This window comes from Peromyscus californicus, unplaced genomic scaffold, assembly GCF_007827085.1.
Source record: "Peromyscus californicus insignis strain IS unplaced genomic scaffold, ASM782708v3 Scaffold_7__1_contigs__length_154581171, whole genome shotgun sequence".
In the NCBI taxonomy this organism is placed as follows: Eukaryota; Metazoa; Chordata; class Mammalia; order Rodentia; family Cricetidae; genus Peromyscus; species Peromyscus californicus.
In genome coordinates, this window is record NW_026294595.1 from 86974721 (window position 1) to 87001824 (window position 27104).

Sequence of the window (27104 nt, forward strand, 5' to 3'; positions counted from 1 at the left end):
TAAATGATATCCATTTTATGGTTTTGTTACTGCAATGCATTTTGATATTCTAATGTATAATTCTGGAAAATGGGACCAGAGATGTAGTTCTGCCTCAGGTTCCATACCTAGCACCAAAAGAATCAAACAACAGTGTTCAAAATATAACATGACTATTTCTGAAGGTATTCTCAAATAATTAATATCTCTTAGAGCATCTGTGAGAAGTACATCACATCTGAATTCCCAAAGTATTTTATAGACCTTACATTACAGATAATAGGAATATTAATGTTAATGATATAAAACATGAGCATTTGGTGTGAACTATTAATAGGAATTTGGGGTTGTCTTTAGTATCAACATTAATGTGACATCTTCAGTTATAATGCATTTTTCCATTTGTAACTTTTGTCCTTTCATTATTCTATCACATTTTGTGTTCTAGAAACACCCAACCACTTGTAGGGAGGGCCTCCAGTAGCTGCATTTCCCCCTCTGATTTAGGCTCCGCTTTTCGTTCACGATTTCCTGGTTTGTTTTCCTCTGTCACCTTTCAAAGCAGGCCTCACCTCTTCTAGGAAGCCTCACCTGCCTCCACACTCCCTTGGGTTGCATCCTCCTCTACAGCAACGCGATACTTCTTTTCGTCTTTGTGTCTACCGTTGTGTGCTCTGTAGTTGACTATATGCTCATGACCTTACTTCAGATGGGCATTAAATGATTCAGGTTTTCCTTCCTTGGAGCAGCACCTGCCATGTGTAGCTGTATGTAGCTTTGTTGAGTGACTAAATACTTCTTTACTGTAGTCTTTTTTTTTTTTTTTTGAGACAGGGTTTCTCTGTGTATAATGTTGGTGCCTGTCCTGGATCTCACTCTGTAGACCAGGCTGGCCTCGAACTCACAGAGATCTGCCTGGCTCTGTCTCCTGAGTGCTGGGATTAAAGGTGTGTGCCATCACCGCCCGGCTGTAATCTTTTTTTTTTTTTCCTGTGTAGGCATTGGCATATTTTGTTATGTTTGGGCAGTGTGCATAGATTGCTAGATCTGAACTCCTTGATTGTTTATATGATGGTTTATACCAGCAGAGGTAACCAACAAAGTTAGGTGTTAGGTTATAAATGAAATACAAATAAACTTTTAGGGGGACAAAATCATTTATATACATATATAATTTTTGTTAGCATAAAAGATAATGGGTTTCATTATGACATTTAAATTTTATTAATATTATTGTATATTATGTGTGACGTGTATAGGGGGAGTTATGCACATACCATGGCACATGTCTGGAGGGCAGAGGACAACTTTGTGAGTCAGTTTTCTTCTTTTACCTCTAAGTATAATAACCTGGGTAGTTGAACAACCTGGGTATTGAACTAAGTTTATCAGGCTTGCACAGCAAACGTTTTACCCACTCGCTCCTATTATGATGGTTTTATGCATGTAAATCATTGTCCCTTGTCTGATCTGTGCCCCATTGTCCTCTCCTAGTCTCCTTCCCTCCTCTTGCTTCCGTGTCATATGTGCGCATGCACACATGTGTCTTCAGTATAGAGTCTGCACGAGAGAAAACATGCAGTATTTCATCTTTGTTCCTCCAGTTCCCTCTTCTCCCTCCTCTTCCCCATCCCGTTGGATCTCTGTTCATAGTCCTCCTTGGCTCTCATGTCCTGTGTATTACATCTTGTCTAATTATGTCAGCAGCACAAAGATAGCATTACATACATGGATGTACATGAAAAAAAAATGAAACAGGAAAGGGAGTTTCACCACTCCTAAGCTGCTTTTCTGTCTCAGGGAACCTTTGTTCACTTGGTCTGTATGAGATCAAGGAGAGCAGAGGGTGGATTTCCTATAGTACCATAGAAAATGGTACTGACTCAGTAAAGCGGTCTTGCATTTTGCTGGAAACCTCAATTTTGTTTCACACTTATCCCATATCAAAATCAGCAAGATGAGTAAGTTGAAAGACATATTCTCTAAACTAAATTCCATCCAAAGAAGTTGAAATGTTACAGGAAGGTCTCTGAAATATCCCCGGGGTAGGGGGAGGGTTGTTCGTGCTTCCCTAGACACAACCTCCTACCCTAGAAGCTGCTGCTATGGACTCACTGCCCATGCAGGAGCACCTAACACTCTACACAGCGTTCTTTCCTCTCCCCTTCTATGGGAAGAGAATCCTTAATTCCTATTTGGCACAAGGCCTTCTGGGAAAAGTTAGATTATGTCCTTTGTGGTTCAGCAAAAATAGTATGATGTATGAGAAGTAAGTGGGAATACAATGTTATAGTTTCTGGAATCCCTCCATACCTGGTGGTGAATGCCATGTGTCTCTTTCCCCTCCACTCTTCTTCCTTCTTGATGTTGCTGTTCTGGCTCAACAGCAGGAGCTCTGCCCATCATCTCAGAGGGAGAAGGGCCTCTCAGGCAGAGCAGTAAACTGGGAGGAGACTGCGCTACCAGGACAGTCTTTGACAGCCTGTCTAGACGTCTTTGGTCGATAGAGGTGCAGCCTTTTATCTGGAGCTGCCCTGATTATCCATGTCTTAGTTACACACACTCAGACCTGACCCTAGCTGACTCGGGGTTCCACAAATCAAATGTGTGATCTTAACAATGTCTGTGTCTCTCTGAAGTTCTTTGGATTCTCTTATTTATTCAGTCTTCTCAGATTATTTACTCTCATCTTAGAATGCTGTGCCAGGGTTTGATGTTGGCTTTCTTGTAAAAATGATTGATCTAAAAAATTTTTCCACGCTGTCAACAGTGATACAGGGTCAGCACAGAAGTATTTCACCAATAATTTGAAGGGAAGTAACTACATTCTAAGTTCCAGAATGTCAGCATCATCCTTCTCTCATAGAGTCTGGAACTCTACAATCTCTGACTCCCAGCTGTCCTTCCACGCACTCTACGCAGATGAACACCTGGTTTCTAGGGATGTTAGGAAGATAGACACATCCTATATGTGAAGCTCAATGTGGACATTTGATGCTCAGGGGCTTCGGGAGCCTCACAACTGGTGAGAAAGTTAATTATAAGTCACAGTTGGGCAGGACAAGAGATTTTGATGATCTCTCTTGCTTGTATAACTTGACCTAACTTTTAAGATACTTAATGGCTTGTATTGTCTTCCTCTCAATAACCGAGTGAGGCGCTGTTTTGTTTTAGGTTAAACACTGAAGGACATCCATATTTAAAATGGTAAATCTGAAAAAGCTAAAAAATTGAGAGTGATGAGAATTTTTATGCCTTATAGGCTGAGCTCTGATCTTTCTTGGATTGACCTGTGTGAGCCTGTGGACTTAAGATTTACTTTGATTTTCCAAATATTGCTATGTGTCACAGATGAGGAACCTTCAGAAAGAACATTTAGGGCCTTCCATCTCCATGGCAACCATTTAGCCTCCTATTCCCTGTGGGAGCTTTGTCAGCCTACAGTGTTGATGTGTGATTTCTCAAACTCTGGGTCCTGGTTGAGGGTAAGGGATGGTGATAACAAGGGGGCAGGGATGGAGCTTCCAATGAAGTGCTTGTCCAGAATTATCAAAACAAAGGATATGGGTCAAGTTCATGATTAAAAGCTCAGTACAGTAGGTGGATATGGGAATTCCAGAATTTGGGAGACTTAGGCAGAAGAGATCACAGATTTAAGGCCAGCCTGGATTATGTAGAGATATTTTTGTCTCCAAAGCCAAACAAACAAAAAAATCATAGGAACTAGGAAGGATCTCATTTGTGGGAAATGACCAAATGATAGGAATGGGGTGTGAGGCTTGATCAGATTTCCACTTTCACCGTCTGTGTTTATGTACACCTGGCCTATGCTGTCCAAAGGCACCATTTTCATATCTCTTTCTGTGTTCTTTATAGTTTGACCTGAATGCCCAGGCTCTCTGATTGTGTTAAGTGATTTTGTTGGGCTGAAAGTGTTTTTGTTTGTTTATTTTTTTAAGGGACCAGGAGGGTAAATTTAAACTGAAAGCAGTGTTATCTGTGACAATGTGGCAGACTTTTGAAGCATTCTGGTTCTGTAGGATTCTAGCAAGTTTGTCCATTTTGCCTTGGGTCACATGACATCTGTTGGGCAGTTTGGGGAAGTTAAGCAGGGTGAGAGACCTGGACATCTTAAATGCAGTGATAGGCTATGTATGCCTCTTTAACTCACCAATATTGCCATGGGAATATGTAGAGTATATAGAAGTTCATATTTTTAAAAACACTATAGACATTATTTCAGAAGCCTGTGATGATTTCCAAAACAAAGTACTGTTTATTTCTTAGTTTAGGTTTCATATCTTTGAATGGTGTCAACATATCAAATATTGGGGACCTAGATATAAAATATTCATTGAGAATTTGTTTTTATTCTGTGGAACTTAGAAGATTCTAGCAAACATGGAAAAAGCTTTATTAGTTAATAAGAAAATAATTTATTAATACAACACTAAATTCTGGAGTTGACAGATCTTAGTTCCTGCCCTCAAGAATATTTAACTTTTTCACAGATTCCCTTAGTTCTGGTTGGTTCAGTGCCAAAACCACCTTCTTGTTGACAAAGTGAGTTCAACTGGAAAAGTATTTGCAGAGATGAAAATTTCCTTCAACCCCACTACTTGCTGAGAGAATTGCTCTTAAATTAGGTATATAGTTGTCTTGGGTCATTTTGTTAGTTTGAGGATATGATATATACATCTCAGTCATATATATATGTATGTATATATATCAGATGTATTATATTCATATTCTACACATTGATTTTTATATAATTGAGGCAATAGTTATATTTCAGTGTCAGTACATGTAGAACTACGTAGTTTTAAAAGGCTTTCATAGAGTGTTAGGTGTCTGTTCCACAAATAATCAAACGTAACACAAGCTACCTGAAACATCACTGTAAGGTGTCTATTGGTGACTCTTGTCGTGGCACACTGCAGACCTGTTGCTCTCCCGGCATTGACAGCAGAGATTACACCTGCCATCGCAGCAGCATTCCAAACAGACTTGCCATATTCTTAGGTACCAGCCTCCATCTGAGGTGGACTGGTCACAGCAATGTTCTTCCGTAGTTAAGCTTTCATCTTCTCAAACAGTGAGAGAGTGGTTAAAGGCTTTGTTTCTCATCAGCACCTGGAGCTGGAGAGCTATTTGATGGTGATGAGTTTTACCCAGGGAATCTCAGAAATCAGAGTATTGTGTGCTGCTTAAAACACTCTCTTTGATTTACTTATTCATTGTATTTGTGTGTGTGTGTGTGTGTGTGTGTGTGTGTGTGTGTGTGTGTGTGTGTGTGTGTAAATGTGCAGAGTCCAGAAGAGCCTGTTATGTGTCTTCTTCCATCACTTTATGTCATAGTTTGTGAGACCAGGTTGCTCACAGAACCTGAAGTTAACTGTTTTCACACAGCTGGCTGGCCAGCAAGCCCTAACATCTGCCTCTCTCTGTCCCCAGTACCGGGGTTACAGACATGCAAGGCTGTGCCTGGCTTTTTAGGTGGTTTCAGGTGAATCTGAATTCCTGTCCTTGTGCTTATACAAGCTCTTTTGTCTACTGATCCATCTCCCCAGACTCTTTTTGAATGTTTGGAAGCATTTTTAAAGTAGCACCCCTCATAATTTTCTAATACTTGCTTCTTTACACAGTGACTTGATTTTTGAGAAAAAACCTCTTTATTTTGGCAATAGAAGATAGCCACAGTTGGCAATAGAGCAAGGACTTTGTCTCCCATCTCAGCTTTTACTGTGTGCCCTTCAAGTCTGTCGCTGGAGCAGAATGATTTGCAGCTTTTAAATGGGGGCTGGCTCTGAACTCACAGTCTTCCCTTTAGCTTTCTTCAGATGGTATGGCCTGCCCTGCATGTTGGCGTTCTTATTTACAGAGTCAGATTTGGGGGATTGTTTGTTGTTTTGCAAGCTACAGAACAGCCTCAGTCTTTTGTTTTGCTTCAGGATGTTGTGTGCATGTCTAGTAAGGCTGCCCTATGATCTCTTGTAAGTCATGAAACATGTCGTTGGAGGGAGAATGTGGTGCATTCCCTTTGTTCTGGAGTAGAGTTGAGCATGCTGTGGACCCACTGTGCACTGTGTCTTAAAGAAGGCCCCGGATTGTTGCACAACCACATGTCTGACCTGTGAGAAAGGAGCACAGGTGGTACCACCATTCTCTTATGCATGTCATGGTATGATTCAGAAGGAACAATTTTAGTAATATTTTAGAAGAACTTGTGTTTCAGGGCTCCCAGTTTGGGAGTGTGAATATTCTTTCATCTTCAATGCCAGAATGAGAGGGGTTAGCAGTTGATGATACATAGCAGTCCTCTTCCTTTAGCAAGTTTATTATTTAGAGCAATTAGCCTCTATGTGTTTCATCCACGAGGACTATTTAAAACTTAATTTTATTATTATTATTATTATTATTATTATTATTATTATTATTATTATTATTGTATGTATGAGAAAGAATGAGAGTGTGTGGGCAAGAGGGGTGACGAGGGGGAGAGAGCAGGGAGGGAGCATGTGTATGTTACAGCGCACATGTGGTGTCTGAAGAAAACCTTCCTCTGTAAGTTCTAGGAATGGAACTCAGGACAGGCCTGCACAACACATGCTTTTCCCAACACTGGCCAATCCCACCAGCCCTGAGGTCTTAAAACAAAACAAGACAAAAACACTGTAAACTTATATCATTGTGATGTTTACTGAAAGCAGTATTTTAGATATTTCATTCTTCCTTAAAATTTTCTTCTCTATACATACTTGATTTTTCTGTGGGTTGGAAATGACTTCACAAGCGTCACTGTTGATGATCTTTAGCTGTTTCTGTTCTACAAAGTTTGACATAGATTCTGAAATATTGTCAGTATGTCAATCTCTGTGGATCTTTCTCTATACTGGGTCCTGTGTCTTTCCTTCTCTTTGATAAACAATCTGTAGAAAGCTGTAGATAGCTGTGGGCTGTCGTTCCTGTTATCATCCTCTTTTGGCTGCAGCCTTAGGCTTGCCACCCTCTCACAGCCTTAGGCTTGCCACCCTCTCACAGCCTTAGGCTTGCCACCCTCTCACAGCCTTAGGCTTGCCACCCTCTCACAGCCTTAGGCTTGCCACCCTCTCACAGCCTTAGGCTTGCACCCTCTCACAGCCTTAGGCTTGCCACCCTCTCACAGCCTTAGGCTTGCCACCCTCTCACAGCCTTAGGCTTGCCACCCTCTCACAGCCTTAGGCTTGCCACCCTCTCACAGCCTTAGGCTTGCACTCGCTCACAGCCTTAGGCTTGCCACCCTCTCACAGCCTTAGGCTTGCACTCGCTCACAGCCTTAGGCTTGCCACCCTCTCACAGCCTTAGGCTTGCACTCGCTCACAGCCGTAGGCTTGCACTCGCTCACAGCCTTAGGCTTGCACCCTCTCACAGCCTTAGGCTTGCACTCACTCACAGCCTTAGGCTTGCACTCGCTCACAGCCTTAGGCTTGCACCCTCTCACAGCCTTAGGCTTGCACTCGCTCACAGCCTTAGGCTTGCACTCGCTCACAGCCTTAGGCTTGCACTCGCTCACAGCCTTAGGCTTGCACTCGCTCACAGCCTTAGGCTTGCACTCGCTCACAGCCTTAGGCTTGCCACCCTCTCACAGCCAGTCTCTAGCATAAGGTTTGCTCAGGTGTTAGATATGCCCTGCTTCTAGCATGCAGGACTTGGGACCCTACCTGGAAACCTTGACTTTTCAACTCTTGTGCCTCTGTGGTTCTAAACTCCTGTTTGTGCCATTCATGTGGAAGATGAGGAGATGCTCTCCCAGCTTCGCACCTCCTAGGCTGTTGTTTGCTACCTCCAAGATCCCTTGTGGAGAACTGGCAAGTGCAGGGAGCAGAGAGCAGTCCTCGAAGGCACCTGACTGCCTGTGTGCTTCTCTTCTCTCTGGATACTTGGGTTATATCTTCAGAGTGCTCTGATTTCCTCAGATGGGATTTGTTTGTGGGGAGGGCAGTTCTTCTAGTTCTCAGATTGATTTACAAAAAGATTGATTTACAACAAGTTAGCTAATCATTATTAAATTCTTGTTGGTATTTAAAATTATTAAAATATTAAAAATAAGTACAGCATGCCTTGTTATTGAGCCTTATCCTGATTGTATATTATAATCTATAAGGTCTTATGATTATTTGTTGTATATGGAAGTTCATGAATTACATGAATGGGGCTGTGGAATTGGGTTAGTCAGCAAAGTGCTTCAAGCCTGAGAACCTGAGTTTGACCCCCAGAACCCACTTAAAAAGAAAATGCCGAGTACAGGGATACACACATGTAATGTTAGTGCTGGCGAGGCAGGGGTAGTGGATCCCTTAGTCTCAATGGACAGCCAGTCTACCCTGGGTTGGAAGTTCCAGGTCAGTGATAAAGCTAATCTTAAAAAAAACAACAAACAAACAAACAAACAAAACAAGTGAGCAGCCTGAGGACTGACCCCCAGCTTCCACTTACCCATGCACACATGTGCACCCATAAACACACATGCACCCACACACATAGTAATGACAAAACAGCATTGGATAAAGCAGTCAGCTGTTGGCTAATTTAAAAAACTCCAAGATCGGTTTTTAATTATTGCATATGTTATCAGCCGTCTTTCTTCATATACCGTTCTCTTGGCCTGCTTTTCTCCTGGGCTGCTTTATTCTGATTGACTTGCAGAGTCTGTTTCTATATTAGAAACAATAGCTCTTTGTGTGTCTGTGCTGGAAATGTTTCTTGTCACTGTGTCATCTTTGAGTTTGGTTTTATTGTCACAGAAGACCTAAGATAATTTCTTTATATCTTAATTTTGTGGAATTTAATGTATACTTCTCTAACTTCAAAATTCAGCCTTGTTTGTCGTTTTGCCTTCCCCAAATGTCTACGTCTTTGAACCACACAAAATACGTTTTTGAGTATTGGAAATGGGATGTTTTAGCTCCAATAAAGACTGATTCTCCACAGATACCATGTTCTGCTGTTGTCTGAATGTCCACACGCCTGGGTCTCTTCGGCACTTTCCTATTTTATGAGTAGCTCTCTATTTTATTCATTGAGATTTTTGAATGCATTTTTAAAATTGAAGACAAATTCTTCACCCTTTGAAAGGCTGATGTGGTCCACGCCTTTAATCCCAACACTTGGGAGACGGGGCAGGTGGATCCCTGAGTTTGAAGCCATCTTTGTCTACATAGTGAGTTCCAGGCCAGTGAGGGCTTCATAGACTCTTGTCTTAAAAACAAATAAATCTACCTTTTATTTCTTGGTTTACATATTTTTAAAAAATGATTTGATAAATCTTTTTGAGATTTGAAATGAACATTGATTTTGTAGATTAGATAAATTTGTTTTTCATCTCCCTTGGTAAAAAGTTTGAAGTAGTTGCTTTTAATAAATGTTTATTATGCTTTATTCCTAGAAATTCTGTTTATATTCATGTTAGGTTCTTCTATTTTACTTTCAACTGGATTTTAAGAGAGCTGCTTATTTTTATTATAAATTTTCTGAAGCCTTTCCTACTCATTCCTTTGGATTTTCCTAGTACAATAGTAACAGTCTATTTTCTTCAGATTGTCATGGTTTCTTTTATTTTTCTAGTATTGATAATTCATTCTTTTCTTTAGTTGCACTGGCTGTGACAGTGAAATTAATATATGCATGCACACACACACTCGCATGTATTTGCATGCACACACACACACACACACACACACACACACTTTATCCCCCCCCCCCCCCTTTCTTTCGAGGCTGGATTTCATGGTAGAGCCCTGGCTGGCCTAGGATTTGCTATGTAGACCAGGTTGGCCTAGAACTCAGAGTTCCACCTTCTTCTGTGTCCCAAGTGCTGGAATTCAAGGTGTATACAACCATGCCTAGCCATATCTATTTATTTTATTCAGGTGTGTGTATGTGTCTGTGTCTATGTGTCTGGGCACACATGCCACATAGAGTGTGTGGAGGTCAGAGGAGGCCAGCACTCAGGAGGCAGTTCTCTTCTTTCACCATATTGGTCCCAGAGGATCAAGTTCAGATAATCAGGCTTGGTGGCAAATACATTTTACCTGCTGAGCCATCTAGCCCACCTGAATATGTGTGTGTGTGTGTGTGTGTGTGTGTGTGTGTGTGTGTGTGTATTTATATGCGCTAATTTTTAATTTTTAAAGTAATTAAATATTTTTCCAGCACAATCGCAGTTTCCCCTCCCTTCCTCTTCTCCCAGTCCTCCCTTGAACCTTTCCTCTTTTCCCCCAACTACTCCTCTTTTCTCTTCAGAAAGGGACAGTGTCCCATGTATATCAGTCAGCCATAGTATATCAAGTTGCAGTAAGACTGGCACCTCCTCTCCTGTTGAGGCTGGACAGGGCAACCCAGTGAAGGAAAGGGTCCCCAAAGCAGGTAACAGAGTCAGAGACAGCCCCTGATCCCGCTGTTAGGAGACAATTCTCCTGGCTTTCTGTTACTTATGTAAGATTGGTTGATGTGCATACTTCTTTAAGGAAAAAAAAAAGGAGGCTTGTGGGTATAACCCTGGTAAAGTACTTGCCTAGCAAGCACAAAGCATTGGGTTCCAGCCGCTTTACTGCCGGAAGAATAGAAAGTTGGCTCTTTTTTTGTGCTTCTGTTTTGTTTTTCCCCACTAACTATAGAACAATTGCATTCTTGTCCTTTGTTCTTTATTTAGAAACGAAGGTATTTAAAACTTCAACTTTTTCTTGCAGAATTCTCCTCCAAGCTTCTGGGTAGATCTGTATTAGTTTATAACTCTCGCCTGTATCCTTACTCTCCAGTTTCATTTCTCCTGATAAAAAGTAATATAGGTAAAAATGATGTTGCAGAGGCATTTTATACAGTAAGCACGGAGAATCACAATAGATGCGTGCATATATGGACACATAAGACTTCATTTATTTTAAGAATTTTGAATTATCAGGTTGGTTCACCCACAACGAAATGTGTTGACTCTTCTCCACTTTTGGTCCTTTCTCTACTTTTTACCTTTGTCTCCCTCTTCCGTTTTGAATTCTCTCTACCCCACTCTGTTAATCGAAAGAAAAGAATAAATCCCATGGTTCTATCACCTGGGTGGTAACACACAGGGAAGAGGTGGCCTGTGATGGAGTTTTAAAATACAGGTAGGAGATGAAGGGCAAGAGGCATGTGGGTCTTCAGGACAAGAAGATGAGATGGAGCATTGAATTGTCTGCATGAAAGTACAAAAACAGGTTGCCTGGGGAGATAGAAAGTAAATGAAGTGGGACCAAATTTTATATCCTTGTGAAAGCTAGAGAGAGAATTTTTCATGTGTAATGATTATTAATGAAAATTCTCAGATGCATATGCATGTTCAAAGCAAGCCTTGTAGCAGAGCAGAGAGCTTGCTGCCCAGGATCATTCTCAATGCTTGCTTATGTTACCATCATATGTTGTTACTTACCTCAAGACTCAGAGTAGTGCACTATGGTTTACACAATGGTCTAATGCACGGACTTTGAGTTTAGCTTGTGTTTGACATTGTGACTAGGTGATATTTGGAGTGATAATGGAGGTTATTAAGATTATAACTTATCAAAAAGATAGTCTGTTATCATTGTGGGTCAATCCAGAGATGCTGTCCTTCAGTCTCATCTTCTCTCTTCTGCCTTGCTGCGCCCCCCCAATCATAAATACAAACTTCTTTGCATACACTGAGCAGAAAAGATGGAGATAGACTAGATATGGGTAAATGGCCCTGTTTGCAGGCCTGTTTGCTTGTCCCTTGACGTGTGGAATGGTGGTTTATTGAGTGAAAACTGAATGAAGTGTAGCTGTCAACAGCATTTTCCAGAGCCCAGATATATGCACTGGGGCCAGGACTTGCAGGATGGTGTCACTGTATTTGGGAAGGTTAACTATTCAGAATGTCACTTGTGCTCTAAAATGGAAACAGAGAAACTGGGTGTCTTCTGTGTAAAATTATATGTATGTGTATATATATGTGAGTATATAAAATTATATATGTGTATGTATATTATATACATATTTTTTTCTGTTCCTAGGGGACTCCTTCTCACAGTTCCGATTTGCTGAGGAGAAAGAATGGGATGGTGAAACTTCATGTCCAAAGCAGGTAAGACAAGTGTGTCTTCAATGTCTCAAGACCAAGGCCCTGCACCTTTCCTTTATAGCAGAGATGAATCTTGTGGAAAAGAGCTGTAACCCATATGCATTTTATTCTCCGCTACCAGCTCTGGAGAGAATGTGTAAGAGACTAGATGATAAGGTCCTTCAAGCTTGAGTTCATTAGGCCATCTGTGAATGTCTCATAGGTTGAGTTGTGAAGTAGGAAATTAATGGGTATGATTTTTGCTATTTTTTTCTTTTTTTTTTTTTTGCCAGCCTCATCTTTCCCTGACATTCCTTCCCTAACCTTGTACCTTTATTACCCTTCATTTAGTAGGATAAATGTATAAAATAAAAACAGTATCATAGAAGGCCTTCAGTCAGTCCTTAAACCACAAAGGTTTCATGCTGTGTTCATGCTGTAGGTTTAGTCATGGTCCTTGCTGTGTTCATGAGTAAGGAATGGATTAGGTGCCACTTTCCCTCTGAAGATCTATGAGAAAGAATTTCATATGTTTCCCAGCCTGACCTTAAACTCTTGACCCTCCTGTGTCTGTCTACCAAATGTTGAGGTTATAGACTTGTGCCACTACACACCTGGTTTTTCTCACATTCTTTTATGGTGAGATGCCAGTGCATGCATCTATGGGAGGGAGGGAGGGAGGGAGGGAGGGAGAGAGGGAGAGAGAGGCGGGTATCAGCTTGGTGTGGTGGTGACCACTGCCCTATCTGTGTCTCTGAGTGAGCGAGCTGTGGGCGCACTGTTTGGTAGAGAGCCATTGAAGCTCATTAGATGGGATTTATTATTGGACTCCCAGACAAAAGTAACTCCAGTGAATGACTTATGTACACTTACTTTACTACCTAGAATTCAGCACTCTATGTGGATAGTGAGTCACTGGTTCGAGCCCTTCAACAGCTGCCCCTCTCAGTCCGGCTTAACGTTGCTGCGGACTTGATCCAGGTAAAATCAGAGTCTACCTACTGGCTGGGTTGGGACAGAGGAAGGACCAGAGGGAAGAATAGAGCCTGCAGGGTGTCTCAGCCTGAACTTTTCTCATCAGCAGCTGAGGCCTCATATTGAGATGTCACCTTGTAAAGTTTGAAGGAAAACAAAACAGTTGTTTGAAGTTACTGTTATATTTTATATATGACATATTTTAATGGATCAAATTAATAGAATTGGATGCAAGAAGGACTATAAAGTCTAGCTATTACCACAGAATATTCAGGTATCAGGCTCTGAGTTGGCACTAGGCACATAGTGGTGAGCAGGTGGATGTGGTTCCTCCTTCCCTGAGCTCAATCTACTGGAAAATATTGATACTAATCAGTTTAATGAAGTAATTATACAGATGCATAGAAATGATAAGTTATGTGAATTACAGTGTGCCATAAGAGCTTGTAGTAATAAACCTGATGTATCCTGGTGTGGCTAGGACTGGCTTTCCTCAGGAAACAGTGGGTAAGCTGAGGTCTGAGTTGTAAGATTACTTGAGTAGCAATGAAAGGAGATGGTGACCCAGGCAGGTCCGCATTAATGAAAATGATCATAGTAAATACTGTGCTGGGGGACTAGAAAGCAGGCTGAGCGGTTGGAGTGTGTATTCATGGCTGTGTCTGTGCGCTCCTGTACAAAGGCAGAGTAGGTAAGCCATCTTCACAAAGTTGTCACCTGGGTCCAGGTGAGAGACCCTAGCTCAGACACATACACACACACACTCATATCCATAGACTTCAGGTCTGTTCTCAACTGTGCTCGTATCACCTAGGAGGTTGAAAAATGAGGAAAACAACTTCCAGGTTCTCACAGAGATCTATATAACAGAGATCTATGAAGTGGTTGTAGGATTAGCATAGAGGCCCACGCCCTGGCTTCGCTTTATACACTGCAATGCTGGACATTGGTCTAGTTCATGCTCATAAGGCTATATTGAAGTAAATTTCTGAGGAGTTACTAGCAATTTGGGTCTTTAAGTAAGAGTAGGGATCAATTGCTATAGGGCACACTTTCTAGCCTATGCATTGTGGGCCCTTGCCATCCCTGTGGCCTTACCCCAAAAGACGGTTTCTCAACCTTAGGCTGAGACCTTGTCACAGTCATCTGGGAAGTTTTTGAAGCCTAACACAGATAGGGCCAAATGTACAGATAAGTATGTGTAACTGTGGAATCAGCATTCAAGAGTCAGAATATTGTCAGTTCCTCTGAGGCCACCACACATACCTTAAATCCCCATCTGCCCACAAGACAGCCATTAACCTGGCTTCTATTACTATAGTTTTACCTCGTTTTGAATGTTCTATAAATGTAGCCAAATAGTCTGATTTTCTTCACATTTGACATTTTATATTCAAATCACGGTTGAATTCTTTTCTTCTTGGCAAGTGATTCTGCCCTGTCATCTAAGCACAGTGACCAAGTCTACTTGGCCAATTACTACTTAGTAACTTTTACAGATAGGCCATTCTTCTTTATAGACTTAAGTATCAATTCAAATAGACATGTGGTACAGTCAGCGTTCAGGCCAGGGATAAGAAGATGTGGGCTTTTAATTCCACCTCGGGGCTAGTTAGCACATATTAGATGGGAGTAGAGTGGGAGGCACAGCCCTGTGATGTTTTCACATAGTCTCTTCATTCACCCTGGGTTGGTCAGGAAGAGGTCTGCAGTGGGGCTCCAACAGGAGGTCCTTTGTAGGCTGTCTGAATTGAGTTTCCTACCTACAAGATTGTATGGCTTCCTTGACTTCTTGTGCTGAAGCAAAAACAAGGATTCTACTAAATTCTGACATCATGCTTCTTTTTCAGACCACAATTCCTTTGGAACTTCCACAGGTGAAACCAAGGAGAAATGATGACGGCAAGGAGCTGGGCATGCAGTTAAGGGGGCCCATCTCCGAGCTCAGATCTGCTGTGGGTAGTTGTCCCAGGTCTCTGGGCAAAGACAGTTTAAGACCAAACCCTCTAGAGGGTTTGCAGAAAGCCCCCTTCCCACCACAGTCCGTGGCAGACCATCTGGAAGATGAACTGGACATGCTGCTGCATTTAGATGCACCTGTGAAGGAGGAGGACCGAATCTGTCCGGACCAGACGTCTCAGGACCAGGAACCAGAAAGAGAGGAGCAGGTGGCCCAGGAGGAAACAGGTATGGCTGTCATTTCATTTCCTGTTCATCTTCTCAGTTCTGGTGTTTTTATGGGAACAGCCCTATGCATCATCACCTATGCATACCCCTCTGTGTCTGACATCGATTTAGCCATGTCCCAGGCATCTCTTCCCCTGGGCAAATCACAGCTTCCCCTGCTTTGACCTTTCTGACAGTTTCTCTTACTCAATATATCTTAGGCTTCCAAAGTGGCTACCAGCCCAGTTGCAGTATTAAATTTAGAGCTGCAAATTGAACTGCTGTAAAAGCCTTTCAGTAGAAGACCTTTTAATCGACTGAACAGGCTGGAAGCAGATTTTTTTTTTTAAAGCAAAAGAATGTTTACATCATGTAAATATTTTGTGAGCTAGTAGCCCTTCTAATGTGGTAACTGTCACATACAGTACTCGAGAGTCATTATGATGTTTCAGGATTGCCCCCAAAGGAAAAGGACACTAAGCTATGCTGTTGGTCTTTGTGTTAGAACAAACTCCACAACACCAGTGAGCAGTGAAATTCATCTTCAGTATAAATAGAAGAGCAAGTCTGTACCTTTGCTTATTTTGTTTAGATACTATTGATTGTATCTTAGGGAGTTACAGTAATGAGAATTTCTTGCTTGTTGTGGAGAAAGTAGTAATTTGGGCTGAAGTATATCCTCAAACAAACCCCCAGGAAGCCTTAACCCTCACTATTGTAATTGATGTGAGGTGGCTAATGTTGATTTTATTTCCATAGTTCCTGAAAAACCATCTATGACCGGAGAGAAAAATGTGGAACCTGAACATATGAGCACATCCAAAAATGTCACTGAGGAAGAGCTGGAAGACTGGCTGGACAGCATGATTTCCTGAGGAGGGGGACTGGGGGGGAATGTGCCTGAAGCAAACTAAGTAAGGGTGGGCTAGTTTACCAGAATACCCCATGCTAACATGTACTGTTACGCTTGCAGCAGTCAATGCCTACCTCTGCTTTTGATGGCATCTGAATACATGTATGAGGCTTGCTTGGGGCTTTGTTTTGTTGTTATCTGGCTTAGTCACCTAATAGATTTCTTTAAGGACCGGGGTGTCACAGCTATGTTTTCAGTCTCCTTCCTGACTATATTACAGACTAACAGGTGCTAGTTAAGGGACTATACACAAGGAACGAGGGATGCAGCTGGTCAAAATAAACACCCTCTGATCTATGGACATTTCCTTGTGGTATGAAGCCCGTGGGCTGCTTGTCTCCTGCCCCTGACTCCAGCAGTCAGGATGTTGTGGAATGACTGAAGTGGTCCATGACGAGAAGCCAAACCGTGAACTGGCATGTGTTACTTTATTGCAGTGGGCACTTGACTTTATTGGAGGAGATTGACCTAAAACACAGCAGCTCCACTACTTACATGGGACCATAAAGCATCACTCAAGTTTGGTATAAGGTTGAGATTTTTCTGAAATTTCAGTACAGTGCCTTTCTTCAACTAACAGCAGTTGAGAAGCTGTTAGTGAAGAAATGATGTGAATAACCTTCAGGTGCAGTTTCATAAAGTAAGACAGAATAGCAGCACAGCTGTTTAATGGAGTTGTCCTTCCGGAACACAAACATAAAAAACTTGCATAGCTATATCTAAAGAGATTTGTAAGGCACTTAATCGATATTTCGGTTTCGACAAAGTGTTTGTTTTCTATTTCTTTAGCTGCTTAAAGCTTCTCAAGCTGATTCTGGATAGAGTCACTAGCAAGTACCATGGAAAAATTAGGTTGCAGTTAACATGAATTGAACATAATTTTGTGTAGGTCTCCCGATTAGTCCCTGGCTGGCATCCTCTTGCATGACATTTAGGTGTTCAAGACTTCGTATTTCTCTGAACTATTCCAAGAAACTAGTTCAACTCTTAGACTGGGTTCTTAGAACTGGGAGCCCTGTGAGCAGCCGGGTGGAATCCTTGACGGTTTGCCATCCTTTGTCCATTGGGCACAGATGCCAAATCAATTTCCAAATATAGATTTTTTTTTTAAAGAAGTATAAAAAAAGGATTCTGTTTCATTAGAAGGTGACTGTCCAGAATCATGGCTTGTCTTGAACTCAGACTTATCCGAGCTGATCTTCGTATTGCTTACGAAAGCAGTCGCCAGCTGGGAAGAAGTCCCAGCACCTTTCCTGGTACATCTTCCACACGTAAGATTCCTGAAACAGTGTAAGCAAAGGGTACTTTGTGTTAAAACCACAATAAGCTAAAATCAGTTTATTTTTTGCTCTGTGTGATTTGCTTTAGGAAGACCTATGGGAACTGATGCAAGGCCACATGGGCATGTTCTCATGCTCTTCCTAGCTCACTTGGTTTTGTGAGCAAGAAGTCACATCTTTCCATCCATGCTCTTCCTAGCTCACTTGGTTTTGTGAGCAAGAAGTCACGTCTTTCCATCATGGAAGAGTGGAGGAGGAAAACCTGTTCTCTTGCCTCCTCTAGCTGTTCAATCCCATGCCAATTGTAAACAGGGAACTAAAGAAGAATGCGGGTTGAGGGGACATTTCATGCTACCTGAGGCCCGATCTGAAACCCGAGTGTTTGCGCCATAAAGTTTTCCTATTCATTGACGTTTGAATGTTGAGTAACTAGGCTTTTCTTGCTGTTTTCCACCTTTCCTTTTCATAGTCAGTCACAGAATTACCTGACACAGCTGCTCACTCATCCGCTCCCACCACACCTCCACATTCCTGCTGTCACCCACATACAAGGCCCTTCTTTCTTACACTGTCTCTCCCACTGTCTTCCTCTGAATCTCCTGCTCTTTGTTACAGCCACCCACTCCGTTTTTCGTTGTCTTTTTCTCTCTACTGTCCTCCCACCTCCAGCTATTTTATACGGAAGCAGTAAACACAATGGTTTGGAAAATGTCAGTGTTTGTTGGGAAGGATTTTCAAGGAGAACTTGGAGAATAGACTGAAGTCACCATAAAATTCTCACTTCTTAAGTAACAGAAAGGGTGATGGAAAAAATGCATCTAAGAGATTAATAGCCTCAGATATCCCAAAGTGTACTACCCAGTTTCAAGACTTAGTTAAAAAGTTTGTTTCTTACCTGACCCGTGTGTTCTGTTTCATCCTTGTTAATCAAATACATCAGAAAGAATCTGGAAAAAGAACAAATGGGGGAAGGGTAGAGGTTTTTAAATAAAAAACGAACAAACGAGTGTGCATGGTGGTGCTCACCTTTAATCCTAGCACTCGGGAGAAAGAGGCAGGTGAACCTCTGAGTTTGAGGCTAGCTTGGTCTACAGACCAAGTTTCAGAAAAGCCAGGGGTATGTAGAGAGACCCTGTCTTGAAAACCACCCCACCCCAAAAAACTAAAACCAAACAAAAAATTATTTATATTGTGTGCCTGTAAGAGTCAGCAGAGTCCAGACGAGAGTATCAGATCTCCTGGAACTAGAGTTACAGGCAGTTGTGAGCTGCCTGGGTGGGTGCTGGGAACTGAACCTGGGTCCTCTGCAAAAGCAACAAGGCTCTTAGCAGCTGAGCCATCCTTCCAGCCCAAGGTACTTCTTACTCAAACTATCTAACACTGTTTACTAAGAGAAACTGGAAATATGGTTTGAAAACTTAAGAAGCCTTTAAGAATCAAGGAAGCATTTCTAATGATGATCGATGCTCATCTCCAAGCCAATGAGGGAGAGCCTTCTTAATCCCCCAAAATTTGAGCTAAGCCCACTTGCAAACTATCTTTCTTACCACAAAAAAGGTGGGGGGCAGGACCCTTTACCACAAAACTATCAATAGGCCAGTGTATCATGTAATAAAAATTTGACTTGAAATCACACATCAGGGATGAGTCATGAAAAATGTGGACAGGATTTACTTTCAGTTCATGCTCCTTCCAGAAGTATCGCTTTGTTTTTCATTGTGGAAAACTGGGGAAAGTTGGTGTGGTTTCACTTGTGCTAAATGATCTGTATCAAAGATTTGAGTCTGTCTGTGACACACAAGTGTCCCAGGGGGGCTGTACTCTCAGTTCATATTATACAACTCCAGAGATGGTTTCTAGAAAAACCGGTCTCATGCCCTTTAGGAAAGGAAAATGTGACACTGGTAAAGGAAGAGAAGGTCGAGAAAATATCTTGCATGTAGCAGAGCCCCAAACCTTGAGTCTTACAGGGCAGTACTATTTTTATCTTATGTCCTGGCACACAGAAACGGCTCTAACTATGACGGCTTCTTCCTTTCTCTCTCCCAAGATAGAGAATTTCATATTTCTATCATACTGAAGCCCTGGGCCGGTGAAACATTCTTCTCTTCCTGGCACATTTATTTAGCTGGCAGATCACCATATAGAGTGTTCCAGGGTATCATGAAAGGGAATCCCAACCCAGATATCTAACATCTTCTAGTCTATCATTCCCTGGTGCTGCCTGCCACAGGGCTGTGGGCTAACTTCTGTATCTTGACTGAGAGCCCTCTTAATGAGAAATGACCATGGTAAATACTCATGATACTAGGGAAAGGATGGTGGTTATTTAAAAAGAAACTCAACACTAGCTTTGGCCTGTTTTATCCCAAAGAGTGAGATATGAACGAAATGCAGGAAGAACAAGTAGATCACTTTCCCCTTGAGAATCACACTTTCTGGAGTCTGAATAATCAGGTCATATAATTAATATACCCTATAAGTGGTACTGAATAGGTTCCAATAACTTGAGTAAATGCTTTACCCTAGGAAAAGTGAAATATTTTTATTATTTGCATTGCTAACATTAAACATTCCCCAGAATATCCTACTTTCACAGAATTTAATGGAAGCTGCAGAGCAGACAGAATGTCTAAAAACTGGTCATCAGCATGAATCTGACTGCACCTACTTGATACAACATAATCTTGTGATATGGTGGGGAAAGGCGGCCTTTTAGTAAGGCATTCACAGAGAACAGAAAGGGAAAAGGTGGGGGCAGTAAGCCTGGACAATAGCTGGAGGTAAAAGTGGACATTCCTAAGGATGTAAAGAGAATTGCTGGAGATACGTGCTATTGAGAGGAATGGGGCCTAGACATGAGTTGGGCTGCCTAGGTGTGGACGAGTTCACAATTGTTTCCAACGAAGAGCAGAGAGAATGACTCTGGCTCATACAGGCGCCTTTACTGATCATGGCTACCTCTTCAAACAGAAAGGGAGAAACAACACGAGCAGACTAAACTTTGAGACAGAGTTGTTTTGGTTTGCCCTAAAGACGACATCCTTAACCAAGATACTTACAGGTAATTGGCTAAGTTGTGCTCTTGCAGCGTATGTGTTTCAAAACCGTGAGGGGTTGTATCAAAGTAGTCATTGCCAATGCCACAGATGAAGCATTTGGTCTATGAAATCAAACAACAACAGCAACAAAAATAGAAAAGGCATTAGTATGCATAGCAACAGAGAGGAAAAACGCTGACAGCCATTTGAATTGGGGACATGGAAAGCTGCTTTCCTGTTTAATGCCTTGGCTATCAGGCATTTACTTACAGTCCCACCTTCCTAGCTGAAGGTGCTGTTCCCTCCGGTTATGAGACAGGAGGCAGCAGTGTGTCAGGCATGGGAGGTTATAGCACACAGGGCATTAGTGCCCAGGGCTGGTAGACTGGTGCAGAGGAAGTGTGACAACAGGCACGGGAAGCAAACCTTTTAGTAGTTTTGCTTAGGGACGACCCTAATTAATAGCCCAGTCTGTGGTTTGAGGAACCTGTGTGGGGTTGAAATACGTAGAAAGAACAGTACCTCCATGTCTTCACGTACTTGTTCCTGCTGGTCTCTCAGCTCTCCAAAAGCGTCAATAATCAGACCTGGGTTTTTAAATACAAAAGATTTGTATTTAAATACAAATACCTTCACTTGCACCATGGTCTTGGGGAGAAGTGGCAGAGGCCATTTTGATTTGTCAAAAAAGTGAATTATCAAGCTGAGCTGGTCAATTATAGCAAAATTAAAGGGAGAAAGAGCTGTGTTTCCAAGCACTTGGTCCTGGCTAATCAGTTTTCATTACTTCTCTTCCTGTGCTTCAGCACTGACAACTACTTCCCTTAACGCCGCCTTCTCCTGATCCCTCAGATATCGATCAGTGTGTTCTTTGTCTTTGATCAGTGTCTTCCCTCATTTGCTTCTGAGCCCTCAACACTTAAATATCAGTACCACATTTCAGCATGACTCAAACGAAATTCATCATCTTTCCTTCTTCAGTTCCTAGCAAGCTGTTGACTAAAATATCAGTACTTTCCTATCGACTCTAAAAAACAGTAAGCCATGTCATATTTTTATAGCTTGTTTCTCTCCTGCTTCCCCACATCTCTGTATGGGAGAACAAAGACAGGTAAAGCAAGCCACAGGAGACATCTAGGAAGCAGAAGGGATGAAGACGTAATTTAGAGTGAGGAGTACTCTGTGCATGTTCTCAAGTTTCTTGGAATTGTCTGGGTGGCTCTTTGGCTCTATATGTACAAGGCTTCACAGACAATAAGTGCTCAATGAGTTGTTAAATTGACAAGTTAGATGAATTAGGAAAAAAACTTCTTTATAAAACCATCACTTGATGGATGTAGAAAAGCAAAACTAGATTTATTTAATCCAGGTCCTGCGTACTGTAGTTGACAACCCTACCTTGAATGATGGCCAGCAGGATGACAATGACGAAGAAGAAGAAGGTAATGTCAAAGACGATGCGATACATTTCGTAAGGGTCACCGGCGGGGTCTTCAATTTCATCACCAATGCCGCCACCCGCTCTCACTCCCACATACATGTGGAAGAGGTAGCACTAGGGAAGATGGGGGTGGCACTTTAGGTGAAAGGTACATGGCTCTCTAGGAGCATGCTCATTTCACACTACAGACTTAACCATGACAATCCTGAACTGGGAGCAGGGACTTTCTTCAGTGATGCTGGCCTCTGCTGTCCACTGCACCTAGCTTGCTGTCTACCAGGATCAAAAGATTCTTACATTTTTGAAAACCTACTTTGAATTGTGATGCATATAAAGGTTGTTAAGGTCTGATGGTATGACATATGCCAGCTATCGATTTTGTCTTACTGAATTTCAAGAGTGCCAGCCTGGATTTTAGACTCTTTCTGCTTCTTTATCACCTGTATATTTGTCAAGGATTTCTGTAGAATCTTAAATATAGGTTGAGCATCCCTAACCTGAAATCAGAATGCTTTTAAAGATAAAACTGGTCAAATGCTGTCATGACACCTCCTCAGGTCAAAAAACTCAACACCTGACCTCATGTCATGTCAAAATACAAGCATTCTAAAGACACTGTGTACAATTCCTCTCAGACTCTGGATTTAAAATACAGAGGGAGCTGATGAATTTCATGTTTAGATTTTTGGCCCCACTTTTTAAGGCATAGCATATATGCAGATATCCCCCAATCTGAAGCAGTTATGGTCCCAAGAATTTGGATAAGGACCATTCAACACACTCAACCTGCAATCGACTTTGTTTGGCACGTGTTTCTACTCATCTGAGCACTGCTTCATTTAGCCGGGCACCCTTATCCTTTACCTCACCAGAGGGCTTAGGCTCGCAGAGAAAAGGCAAGTCCAGAGCAAGGAGCCGCCTGAAGCCAGGTACTGGTTACATTGGTGATCTAATGATGGGCATTGCTGTCCTGTGAGAGTCCTTGTCCCAAGATAGCATAAGGGGAGTTTTAGCCAATAAGCATTACCTTTTATAGAGAAATGCTCACAGACCTTTACCTAGCATGTCTTTCCCTGAAATTAGATTGTGATGAACCCTAGAAGATGCTACTGCCACCTCCATGTGTGTGTTACCCCAGCTGTGCCAGGCTCTTTAGCCTTTGGTAGCTATTTTGAAAGAAGCTCAGTGGATGGCTGAACTAAGGGTCTGATCCTTAGAACTTCACTCCCAGTTTTCAGAGATGAAAACCAAAGATTTACTGCCATGAAATTTAGATGTGCTCACTCACAGCTTGCCTAATCCTCATCCCAAAGTGAGAGAAATACTGGTACCCCTTGTCTTCCATGGTGTGATGACACCCATTACCATCACCTCCATTTCCCCAGGACAGATGACACCTAGTCTCTTCTGCTCAAATGCCACAGCTGTTTGTTTTGCCAACCACGCCTGTGGCTCATCTCTTCCAATGAGGCCTTGTGACCATGGCTGATGGGTACTCACTGTCATCATGTCGTCACACTTCATATCCGGCTCGTCGTCATCTTCACTTTTGTTATAGAACTTGCGGAAGAAGTTGAAAGCCACCACAGTATAGAGGTAAACGACTACAGCCAGGAGGCCAACAGTGAGAACCAGCTATTGATGAGGAAACAGATATAAAGGAGTGGAATTTCAACCCTGAAAGGCTCATGGGGTCCCCAGTAGTAAGGAAGACAGAGATGTGCTTTGACTACTGGTGGAGAACAGGCTGACCAGGCTTATCAGGAGAAAGGAGTTCATAGGTGAAGTGTTCAGGGCCGAACTGTATCCTCCCTGTGGTTTATGTGTGGCGTCCTAACCACTAGTAAGTACATCAGGCTGTGACTATTTGGGGACAGTGTTTAGAAGTCAAGTTATAAAGGAGGCTGTGTGGGTAGTCCCCAGTCCAATCTCATTCATGTCATTATAAAAGGAGATTAAGAGCCCGATGACTTAAAACATATGCACCCAGAGGGACAGTTGTGTGTAATGGCACCAAAGCATCACTGTGCACAAAGCAAGGAGAGAAACCTCAGAGGAGACCAACCCAGTTAACACTTTCATATTCCACTTCCAGTCTCAAGAGCCTGAAGTTATTGATTTCCATCAGTTAAGTCATCAATCTAGTAATTTGTTAAGGCATCTCCACCACACTAATGCCTGGAGTATGGTTTTGTACACAGGCGAAGGGCAAATGTACCTGTGAATCTAAGCGAAGGTGCTGTGAGAGGGTTCTCTTGTGTTTATAGAGCTACTTGTTTTCTAAAGCTGCAACTGAGAAAATCTGAAGTTTCCTCAGACTGGTAGCTATCCCTCAGCTATATTATATCACAGCCATAATCTGCATAATCACCACAGCTTTGAAGTTATTATAAATATTACAATGGTTGAGCCAAGGAGTCTGCTTAGGCCCAAGATGGTGTCACAGGACATGTTTACTTCCATGCTATATAAGGAGGCCAGGGATTCAGCAGCATGAATGAGGAGTCCAAGGACCTGCTTCTGTGGCCCATTCCAGCAGGGACTAGATATTGGAAGATAAACAGTGTAGATCTTTTGCTTTTGAGGAGCTGTACAAAAGGAAGTAGCACAAATGCTAAGGTAAGCACCCAAACTGATGTATTTCTGGCTTCCTGAGGGATGAAATTCCTCAGATCTTGAGGAACAGAGCTCCTAGAAAGTGCTTTAGAGGAGAGGGAGAACTGGTCCTCTTACCAAAGGAAAGCAAAGGGATTGTTGACCTAAGCTCTGCCACATACCAGCTGTGTAGTCTTAGGGGCCACACAACCTCTTAGCCTGAATTCTTTTGAGATTAGCATCTACCTTGTAAGGTGAGACTCAGTACCTGAAACATGGCATAAGTTCGGCATATTTTAACTGTCTTGTTGCCCTGCCCCATACAAAAGTTTAGAAATATGATGGAGTATATCTCATACATACTTAACAAGAAAATGCTGAGCAGTTTGAATTGGCAAATAAGGAGAATCCATTAGAGGCTTTTAATATGACCATACTCGTTGTATCTAGTCTTTTACTTATGGTCAAAGTCAATTCTTTGTTTAGCCATGTAGGTGTGCACATTATGTATGTATGCATAATATATATAAATGTATATTAAAAGTATACCTATTAACTTATTGATTATTAGATAGATCAGGCACTTCTGACATGTGTCCCTATTATCTATCTATCTATCTATCTATCTATCTATCTATATCTCCCAGGGGTTAAATAAGAGCCATGGAGGAAGAGGTAGGTCCATAAAAGGTATCCAAAGTAATTCTGATAAGTTCATTATTCTGCTCAGCCCATCCTTATTCTCCTAGTTGATTCTAACTTCAATGTTCCATCATCAGTTGGATATTATTTAAAAAACAAAACAAAACAAATTGCTAGTAGTTCAAGTATTTGGCCAAGAAAGGAGCATTACATACTATGATAAATTCCTTTCTGACATATACCAGCATACTACTTTTTTTTCTTTTCTATACATTCTGTTCCAAATAAGTATAAACCCAGTACCTGTTTGCCATTGTGAGTTACAGATGAAAGGATTGTCCTCAAGGTCTTAAAGCCCATCGCAATATCCAACAGATGAGCAGCAAAGAAGAAGTTGTTGTAGTGGCCCAGGACAGACATGGTTGTATACCAGGCAAGGTAGAGAAAGGACTATGGAAATGAGAGAAAGTTGGCAAATTTTCAGGCATTCATGATACAATGGGCTCGTTAAACTATATTCCCCTCATTTTGAGGAACAACATGAAGAAAAGGGGCATAGATACTGGGGTGCTGTAAGTTGTCCCAAGATCTTACAAAGGAGCCCCATTCATGTTATACTATTTGCACAAGGCAGAGTTTTCCCTAGCACCTCTCAGGCTCCTGACCCATGATTACCCAGGGAGACTGCCTGAGAAACTTAGGGTTTGCTTATTCCCTGTGGCATCCAACAAGATCCCCAGACTTGCGACACAAGAGCTTGTTTTTTTCTGGTACTATACTTACGTTGTCAGTGAAAACCACCCCCAGCTTCCAAATATGGTACTTCATGTCGATGGAACTTAGCCTAAAGAGGGACAATAATTTCATAACTTATAAATGTCAGTGTTAGTTAAATGCTTAGTAAAGGGGATAATTTCTTAGGGTTAAAAACAGAAACACAGCTTCAACTTTTTTTCAAGTTATATAGATTTCTCAGAGACAAAGAATGGTTTGAACCATGCACCTGGAAACCTTAGTCTTTGGACTCTTTGGGGCATAAGAATTGACTGGCCATAAGACAAAGAATGGTTTGATCCATGCACCTGGAAACCATAGTCTTTGGGCTCTTTGGAGCATAAGAATTTGATATTTTCCCCTCTAGCTCACTGGAGAGGAATGGAAAACAAGAATTTATCTTAGCCACTTGGACTTGAACTCCTCAGATCTGTACCATGACACCAGAGATGCTGCCTCTGCTTTGGTCTCTTCTACTGGGCTAAAGTCCAGGGCATTTTTGTCCAAACCCAGGAGTTCAGCAATGCGCTCCGCTCCGTAGAGATCTCCATACTTGTTGATCACCTAAAGCAGAGAAACGACAGGGTGAGCTGTGGCTATACACCACCACCCAACTTTTCTCTTGCTCTGAGGTTTTTGGGAGTTTTGCTATGCTCTGAGCTTTTTCAAAGGGTTAAACAAGATACCATTCAAAACTGGCCAGAAAAGGAAAAGTTACCCCTAGAGAAAACTAAAGAAATAACGGCAAGTAAGTGAGAACTTCTTTTAAGGTAAGTGTCTCTTTGGAGAGAGAGGAAAGCCTAATGTGGAGAAAGCAGCCTGGGTTGTGCTGAAGGCAGATGAGTAAGAGAGCAAAGCAGGAAGCCCGTCTATGCAAACCCTCCGCAACTGATTCTCCATCTTAAGACACCATCTTAAGCCTGACATCACCTTTACTCAGGTTAGTATGTGAAGAGTGAAAACAGCTCACAACTCGCACCCCTACCCCCAGACAAGGCATACCTTTCTCTTCACAAACTTGTCCCAGTAGTTATTGGGAAAAGATCTGAAATGAAGATGAAAAGGACAGGTTCTTAATTATTAACTTCAGGGCAAACACATCAAGAAACCTTCCAGTTTGAATGTCTGGATGTGTGAGCTCTTGATTTCTGTCCTGCTCACTGTGAGCAGTGATTGATGTTCAGAGTGATCCCAGGGCTCCTGCCTT

The 27104-nt window shown here is 42.0% G+C and overlaps 2 protein-coding genes across 5 annotated transcripts in view; one reads left to right on the top strand and one right to left on the bottom strand.

Moving 5' to 3' along the window:
* The window catches only part of Aven (apoptosis and caspase activation inhibitor), a 137609-nt gene extending 121371 nt beyond the window's left edge, over nucleotides 1–16238 (top strand). The window contains exons 3-6 of the mRNA XM_052725789.1: nucleotides 12024–12094; nucleotides 12956–13051; nucleotides 14896–15232; nucleotides 15971–16238. Of these exons, the coding sequence (XP_052581749.1) occupies nucleotides 12024–12094; nucleotides 12956–13051; nucleotides 14896–15232; nucleotides 15971–16086 (620 nt within the window). The 3' untranslated portion in view covers nucleotides 16087–16238. The remainder of the gene's footprint in view (nucleotides 1–12023; nucleotides 12095–12955; nucleotides 13052–14895; nucleotides 15233–15970) is intronic.
* A 295-nt stretch (nucleotides 16239–16533) lies between these two features.
* Nucleotides 16534–27104, bottom strand: part of Ryr3 (ryanodine receptor 3) — a 521392-nt gene continuing 510821 nt past the window's right edge. For all 4 annotated transcript variants that reach the window (XM_052725780.1, XM_052725779.1, XM_052725782.1 and 1 more), the window contains 10 exons: nucleotides 26900–26942; nucleotides 26334–26461; nucleotides 25907–25967; nucleotides 25427–25573; nucleotides 23387–23521; nucleotides 21844–22000; nucleotides 20968–21032; nucleotides 20467–20567; nucleotides 18300–18351; nucleotides 16534–17404 (listed from right to left, as the gene is read on the bottom strand). In XM_052725780.1, coding sequence (XP_052581740.1) covers nucleotides 17309–17404; nucleotides 18300–18351; nucleotides 20467–20567; nucleotides 20968–21032; nucleotides 21844–22000; nucleotides 23387–23521; nucleotides 25427–25573; nucleotides 25907–25967; nucleotides 26334–26461; nucleotides 26900–26942 — 985 coding nt within the window. In that variant the 3' untranslated portion in view covers nucleotides 16534–17308. The remainder of the gene's footprint in view (nucleotides 17405–18299; nucleotides 18352–20466; nucleotides 20568–20967; nucleotides 21033–21843; nucleotides 22001–23386; nucleotides 23522–25426; nucleotides 25574–25906; nucleotides 25968–26333; nucleotides 26462–26899; nucleotides 26943–27104) is intronic.